Raw genomic sequence first — 8,599 nt, 5'->3', positions numbered from 1 at the left:
CTCTGATATACTGAGCAGGAACTCGGAGACCAACAATTTCCAGAACAGAAGGGCAGAATTTCGAGCCAGAATAAACGTGAATTAGAAAGAGTGCACCAAGGCGATTCCTCCTAGAACGTAAAGTATGCAGTTTTAACTCCCCAAGAACAAGAGAATAATTATAGTGAACTTGAGGAAAGAAAGGATTAAAATAAAGGGCCGCAAACCTCTGCTGGATGCGTTCCAGCTTGTTGGCATCAGTTGACATAATCGAATTCCAGACTACGGATGCATATTCAAGCTTAGATCTAACAAATGCAGTGTACAATCTGAACATACAGTCTAAAGATGAGAAATTGAAGGTAATGTTACGAACTAGACCCAACAGTTTAGCACAGTGAGAGAAAATGGAATTGACCTGGTCATGGAAATACAGCTTAGCGTCAATAAACACTCCCAGGTCTTTTACATAATCAGTCCGGGCTATTGACGATTGACAAAGTTTATAATCGTAGATAAGTACGTTGGTTTTCCTGGTGAAGGATATAACTTTAGTTTTACTGATGTTGAGTTTCATACAGTTAGCAATGTACCATCCTTGTATGGAGTTAACGTCAGACTGAAGTATATAGCAGTCCTGAGCGGAACTAATGGCTCGGTAAATTTTGATGTCGTCAGCAAAAAGTAGACACTTAGAGTGGGCAACTGCATCACATGTGTCATTAATAAACACATTGAAGAGAAGGGCTCCCAAGACAGATCCCTGGGGAACACCAGAGAGAACTTCAAAAGGTGAGGAAGGAACACCAGAAACACGGACCTGAGATTTCCGGTTGGATAGGTAACTGCGAAACCAGTTTACATAACCACCAGAAAGCCCAATAGCACTAAGCTTGTGAAGAAGAGAATGTGGGACAAGGTCGAATGCATTGCTGAGATCAAAATAAATGGCATCAGCTTGTCTCTGAGAGCCAACTATAGGGGAGATAAAATCAACGTAAGTCATCAAATTGGTGCTTGTGGATTTAGTTTTCGAGAAGCCGTGCTGATAAGGACTAATTTTTGATTTTAGATAATGGGAAACATTTTCATGAACAATAAATTCGAATATTTTAGAAAAATTACTCAGTAAGGATATAGGCCTATAATTGCTAACAGAGGTACTTTTGCCTTTTTTGAGAACAGGGACAATTGCTGCTTGCTTCCATAAGGAGGCAAGTAATGCTGAGATAAGCTTAGATTAAAGATATGTTTCAGAATAGGTACAAATATATCAGTGCAACCCTTAATAATGAATCCAGGGATGTCGTCGACTCCAACAGACTTAGATGGTCTCAGGCGCTTAATAGCTTTCATAACGTCAGACTCGGAAAGAGAAGCTAAAGGTAAGAATTCGGAAGATGACAACAGGTTGGGGAAGACAATTGGACCAGGATTGTGGTATACTGCTTGAAAATGCTTTGAAAATTCATCATCAATGTCATTAGGTTTAATTAAATGCTTACCATCAACCTCAAGCTGGATGGAATTAGGATTTCTTTTCTTAAAGGAGGCCACATATTTCCAGAATTGCTTGGGTTGCGACTTTAAATTTTCTTCCACAGTTTTCAACCATCTAAGTCTGTCAGACTTAATAGTAATCTTAACTAGCTTACGATAAAAGGAAAATTTTTGATAAAGGCATTCGGTTTTCTTTTTTTTTTAAAACTTCTGTAAAAATAGTTCTCTTTCCTGAAATAATACCTTAAGGAACTGGAATACCAGTGCGGGAATTTCACATGAGTGTTTATGATTCCACGGGGAATTGAATGTTCCATGGCATCTTGAACAGCAGCATTGAGGCCGGCGACAGCAGAATCCACGGAGGTGGTACCATATACACAGGACCAGTCGTAAGTTGAGAGATTATTATAAAGCAGTGCATAATTCCCAGACGAAAATTTACGGTGCGAATATTTATAGTTTTTAATACAAGTGGCAAGGGACAAACAAATATTGATAATTAGTGGGGGTGATAATTGTCAGGCTTTATAGGTCCAGAGTGAATAGGAGTAATACTTATGTCGCTTAAGTTTGAAAAAATTAAATCAAGTAGATTGCTGCTTCTGACATTATCAATGCACTGATTAAGATTTAGTAGACACGTGGAAGTGTAGATCGCATCTCCCTTAAGTTTAGAGTAATAATGGGAATTGGGCAGAGCTAGACCACTTTTCCAGTCAAAACCAGGGGCATTAAAATCCCCAACCATAATTACTCGAAAATTATGGGTATCCAGATTGTTTTCTAAAAAACTAAAGTAATTGGCAATGTTTTCAGTATTAGCGTCAGGGGGGAAGTAATGATTTCCAATGAGTAAGTTTAGGCAGTCTGAAGTGGGGATTTCAACCCATACACATTCATCGCAAGATTCTAAATCGTATCTGCGTTTACAAGAGCGAATTCTGGAGGATAGGGCAGTGAGAACTCCACCACCACGCGTCTTATTTACAGACGCCTTGTCAGAACGGAAAACTGTATAGCAGTCAGGAAATAAATTATGATCGTAACACAGGTCGTTTAGCCATGTCTCAGTTAAACATATAATATTGTAGTCCGTGGAGCAGATATTGTCATAAAGTTCGACTTGTTTTAGTCCTAAGACCTGTGACATTTTGATAATATATGTCAAAACATTTTCCAGGATGTTTGCGATACCTGGCGAAACAACATGTGTTGTTGACAGGCTTGCTAACTATTAACTATGCACAGAAGCGGCCTCCCCCTGGGCAACGACATTGTTTACCGTATTTACGGAATCGCCTACAGCAGCCATGTCAAACATGCGGCTCCCATAGCCACAAAGTGCGGCCCCTCAACTTTTAGAGCTAATTGATATTAAAATCAATATTACAATTTTAGTAGAAATACTTTTTGTAAGACAATTTTCCAACAGACCAGAAGACAAGAAGTCTCACACAGACATGAATTAGCAGGCTGCAGGAAAAGTGACTCTGAGAATTGCAGAAGGGTTTGTCCAACTAACGGTTTGTAAAGTTCTTGAAGGACAAACTGTTGTATTTCAGACGGTTAATGCACTAAAATCCGCACAGCCTCACCACCCCAAGTATTTCCAAGAATCCCTTCTGGAGGCGTAGTAAGGATACAAAGAGGGTAGCAACTGACAGACAAGTGCAAGGGATTTCTACCTTCAAAACTAGCTTGCAACCCCCAGCCATTGTCTAATGGGCTGCTAGCAAACTTTCACTTTTATGACCATTGACACAAGATACACCTTCCTACTAGTCCAGTGGTCTCTTGTGCATTGTCATTCAGTTCATTTTCACACAGCGACAGGTGCTGATGTTACATTGTGATGAACGTATAAAGGTTATAATTAAACATTAAATTATCAACTACGACTTTTCTTGTATATGTACAGTAACTTTTAAAGGGCAATGTCGCTTTCAAAACATTCAAGTAGCAAAAAGAGAACTAATGAAAATGAGCGCCGTGTTTTTTCAAGAAAAATGGGAAATCGCTTACTTCTGTTGTAAAATAGAAGGTAAAATTACATGTTTGATTTGTGGACAAAATATAAGCGTTCCACTTTAGGTAATTATATTGAAATTATTCCTAAATAATAAATAGAATTAAATTTCCTTGTATCAAAATCTAATGTATATTTCTATTTTGAAGTGCGGCCCTCGACTATTATTTATAGGGCTGAGGTGGCCCTCTGTACAAGCTGAGTTTGACATGACTGGCCTACAGATCCACGGGCGGGGGAGTAAGGGGACGAATATTACCTGCATCAGGGAAGCGAGGCCGAGAAATCTCTGATTCTTCAACAGTATAAATTTGATCCGCGCTTAATCGCCCATAAAAAGGAGCGATTAAACAGCCGTTAGGCCAGACTCCGGTATTATTAATGAGATGAAAATCATCCCCTGCAACAGAGACATGAAATGATGCATATGAGTTATATTTAGTAGTTTGTATCCTTGTGCAAGCAAGAGAAGCAAGCTGCAATTGATCCTTTAGAGAATTCTCAACATCAGATGATGTTACATCTGGGGAAAACCTAGAGACACAAATGGACTTCATACGGACCCTCTTCTGCACAACAGAGAGAGAAGAAGAGCTTCTCACTCCGATCATGCAACCCTGGGTTTCTTGGAGGCATTGGCAACAGTGTTCACGGTGTTAACAAGAGATGGGGCTACTCGCTTCTTCTTAACTACCGTTACAAAATCACCACCGGAAGGGTTTTCACCCGTCACAACGGATGGCTCAGGTAGTGAATTCATATCATGAGCTGTGACCTTGGAGACACTAGGGTTACCATTCAATGCACACACAACATCCCTGTATGATTTTGCTGTAGCTGTGGCAGATGTAGCAGCCTCACGCCGTGTTGATTGCACATGTGAGGGCGCCTGTTGAAGTTCACGCAGTTTCATCTTCATGGCTTCGTTGTCGATTCTAAGATGCTGAACTTCACTGCTGAGATTCGATAGCATCACGACTATAGATTTTACCATTTCCATGGTACAGATGCCATTGGTGCGAAGTGTTTCCAGCTGCACGCTGAGGGAATCTTTATCCCCTATACACGAAGCAGTGTACGGTAGCTCTGCAGTAATTGCTTCCTTCTGGTTATTATTGCAGAAGGAATGCTCGCTTGCAGCATCCCCCGTTAGTTTGATACAATCGTCGCACTTGTAAGCAGACGTACCGGTGGTTGCACTCACACTGGGCTCCGGAACACAATTACAATGAAAGCGCGAATCGCACACGCCACAACGAATAGATTTTTGCTTACCGTAAAACAGCTTTTCGCAGAGCCGACAGTGTTCCTTACTGGCCATACCTAAGCAGCGGTAGGCCTGTACACACAGAGAGACACTAGGCACTCAAGCGGGCGGGAGCACAAGCACGGCACGTCCGTTCAGCTCGAACGCTCGAGCAATAATAATAATAATAATAATAATAATAATAATAATAAGGGTCAAGGGGAAGAAGAGGCACAGATCCTCTCCGACCCCAGGAATATAGATGCGAATATATAGCCTCTCTATACTCAAGACCGTCCATGCGTGATGAAGAATCACACCCTACAAGAGGTAGCCCCGTTCAACATCTTAACAGAACATGGCGTATCTAGAGGAGTAAACCGCGAAAAAAAATCCCCTAGCCCAAAGTGTACACTACCGTGCTGATAGACTACAGGAGCACCCGCGGTGGAGGGTGAGAAGCCATAAACGGTGAACTCCAAGGAGCGGCGACCCTTGGTTTCAAGCAGCCTTACTGCGGCAGGCGGGGCAATACTGCAGCGGACAGAATAATTCCCTAGCTACTCGTGGGACAGCGACGGAAAAAAATGCAAATGAATATATGCACAAAGGCAGAAGGAGTAGAGCGCAATCCTCCAACGATCAACAAGGCANATACCTAAGCAGCGGTAGGCCTGTACACACAGAGAGACACTAGGCACTCAAGCGGGCGGGAGCACAAGCACGGCACGTCCGTTCAGCTCGAACGCTCGAGCAATAATAATAATAATAATAATAATAATAATAATAATAAGGGTCAAGGGGAAGAAGAGGCACAGATCCTCTCCGACCCCAGGGATATAGATGCGAATATATAGCCTCTCTATACTCAAGACCGTCCATGCGTGATGAAGAATCACACCCTACAAGAGGTAGCCCCGTTCAACATCTTAACAGAACATGGCGTATCTAGAGGAGTAAACCGCGAAAAAAAATCCCCTAGCCCAAAGTGTACACTACCGTGCTGATAGACTACAGGAGCACCCGCGGCGGAGGGTGAGAAGCCATAAACGGTGAACTCCAAGGAGCGGCGACCCTTGGTTTCAAGCAGCCTTACTGCGGCAGGCGGGGCAATACTGCAGCGGACAGAATAATTCCCTAGCTACTCGTGGGACAGCGACGGAAAAAAAATGCAAATGAATATATGCACAAAGGCAGAAGGAGTAGAGCGCAATCCTCCAACGATCAACAAGGCAAGAATGGTAACCACAAAGAGGAAACTCAACGTGGACCACCTCCAAAACAACCCAATGTCGGGGAATCAAACAGCGAAAACAAAGCTACTATACGGACCCGATGGAACAAAGAGGAAATGAAGGAAGTTGTGTGGTGTTTCCTGGCATGAACAGGCAATTACAAGGAAGCATATGAATTATGGAGAAGTAGAAATCTAAAAGTAAGGCCAACAATGAATGCAAAGCTACTACTAAACCAGAAAAACTACATTCTGAAGAATAAAAGACTTACAGATATTGAAATCGATGAGATAAGGGAAAGCATTAATGTGTATACAGAGGACAGCACAGGGGACCATGTAAGAAGGAAGGACGATAATGTAAGCACCAAAGAGGATGAAATACAGGATAGAAGCACGAGAGAGGACGCAGAGCAGAATGTGGAGAGGAACGGGTTAAAGGAACAACTTCAGGTAGCATGGCACAAGGTGAGATTCTCACAAATGTCAGAAAGAAGAAGACTGCCGAAATTGGAAGAAAACAAGAAGCTGGTTTGCCTTAAGGAACAAGTAAATGGAATAATAAAAGAACTCTTGGAAAAGAATCAAATAAACATAACAGAAGTGAACCACTTGATATACGATGCAGCAACAGATATCACAGAAACAACTATTAAACCTAGGAAAACAACGACAACCGGAAGATTTAAAGATGCTTGGAAACTAAGAATACAGAAACAGATAAGCAAATGGAGAAAAGAATTGTCCATACTCACTGAGTCAGGCTCTGGCTCTGATAACATTAAACTGAACACAGAAAAGAGGAAAATTTTTCAGAAGTACAAATTGACAAATGCCAGAGAAATAGCAGGGTTAATAGAAAAAGTAAAGCAGAAAATACAAGCAAAGGCTCAAAGAATCAGAAGATATGAAAAAAGGAAAAACCAGTACATCCAGAATAAAATGTTCAAGGAAAACACAAATCGATTTTATCGACACCTGGGGGCAAAAGCTATAGAGGTCACAGCTCACCCCAATATGCAGGAAGTAGAGTTCTACTGGCAGGCAATATGGGAAATGGAAAAGAGAGGAAAAAGGAAGAGAAGGAACCAGCGACATGAAGTGGATGCCTATAAAAACTACAGAATTTACCTCAGTTTTGTCCAAAACGCACAACTGGAAGTGATCAAATACAAAATTACTGGCTAAAAGCATTCCCAGTTACGCACAGTTATATTGTAGAAGCTTTGAATAAAATAATAGAAAAACCTCAACAAATGCCCGAATGGCTGACTACAGGTATAACATACCTACTTCCTAAATCGAAAAACACTATGGACCCAAAGAACTACCGACCGATTACTTGTTTATCGACTATATATAAGATGCTGACAGGAATTATTGCCAGAAGAATTTCGTTATATTTGGAGGAGCACAACCTATTGCCAGAAGAACAAAAAGGATGTCATCCAGGAAGTAAAGGATGCAAGGACCAGCTGCTGATATCAAAAGCAATACTTGAGGACTGCAGGAGGAGGAAAAAGAACCTAAACATGGCTTGGATTGACTATCAAAAGGCATTTGATAGAGTGCCCCACAGCTGGATAGAAAAGTCAATGGAACTAGTAGGAGTGAATGATAGGATAGTGAAATTTTGCAAACACTCCATGGAAAAATGGAACACAAAGCTTCAGCTGAGAACAAACCAGGAACTCATGCAATCACAACCCATTAAAATAAACAGAGGAATATTTCAGGGTGACTCATTATCACCACTACTTTTTTGTATAGCACTTATTCCTCTAACTCATGAATTAAACAGATCTGGATGTGGGTATCAGGTGCATGGATCTGAAAGGAAAATAGGTCACTTGTTGTATATGGATGACTTGAAACTGTTAGGGAAAAGTGAGGAAGAATTGAGGGACGAGATTAAAATTGTAAAAACATTCGGTAGTGTTATAAAAAATGGAGTTTCAATTAGAAAAATGTGCCAGAATTTTGATAAAAAAAGGTAAGGTTCAAAGAAAAGAGCATGTAGAAAACACAGGGGAGAATGAAATTAAAGAACTAGAAACAAATGGAGCATATAAGTACTTGGGAATAGAAGAGAACCACCAGATAGAACACAAGAAAGAGAAAGAAAGGTTGAAGAAGGAGTATGTAAGAAGATTAAGATTGATTTTGAACACAGAGCTGAATGCAAAAAACAAAATGCAAGCAATTGGATCATTGGCAGTACCAGTACTGAGATACAGTTTTGGAATTATTAAGTGGCACAAAGAGGAAATACAAAAATTGGACAGGAAAACAAGAAAAATGTTAACTACCTATGGACAGCATCACCCAAGAGCAGATATAGACGGCCTGTATGCTCCTAGAAAAGAGAGAGGACGAGGCCTGATACAGATAGAGGCGGCTTACTTGGCAGAAACCACAAACCTAGCGGAATATATAGAAGGAACAGAAGATCAACTGATGAAAATTGTTAGGACACACCAACACAACACAAGTTCTTCGCCTAACACAGCCTGCAAGCACACGGAGTTTTTACAAAAAAAGGCAATAGCTGAGAACACAAAAGAAAAATGGGAAAAGAAAAGAATGCACGGACAATACCCACGCAGCTTAG

At 41.0% G+C, this 8,599-nt stretch overlaps 1 protein-coding gene across 1 annotated transcript; it reads left to right on the top strand.

Annotated features, from left to right (window-relative positions):
* The first annotated feature begins 6,201 nt into the window (after positions 1 to 6,201).
* On the top strand, positions 6,202 to 7,176 carry LOC111864540. The gene has a single exon (XM_023851851.1). It carries the CDS (start codon positions 6,202 to 6,204, stop codon positions 7,174 to 7,176), a length of 975 nt encoding a protein of 324 aa, XP_023707619.1.
* Positions 7,177 to 8,599: the final 1,423 nt, after the last annotated feature.

Source organism: Cryptotermes secundus, unplaced genomic scaffold, assembly GCF_002891405.2.
Source record: "Cryptotermes secundus unplaced genomic scaffold, Csec_1.0 scaffold1323, whole genome shotgun sequence".
NCBI classification, from domain to species: domain Eukaryota; kingdom Metazoa; phylum Arthropoda; class Insecta; order Blattodea; family Kalotermitidae; genus Cryptotermes; species Cryptotermes secundus.
Note: the sequence above shows the minus strand (reverse complement) of the source record. Positions and strands in the feature narration are given on the sequence as shown.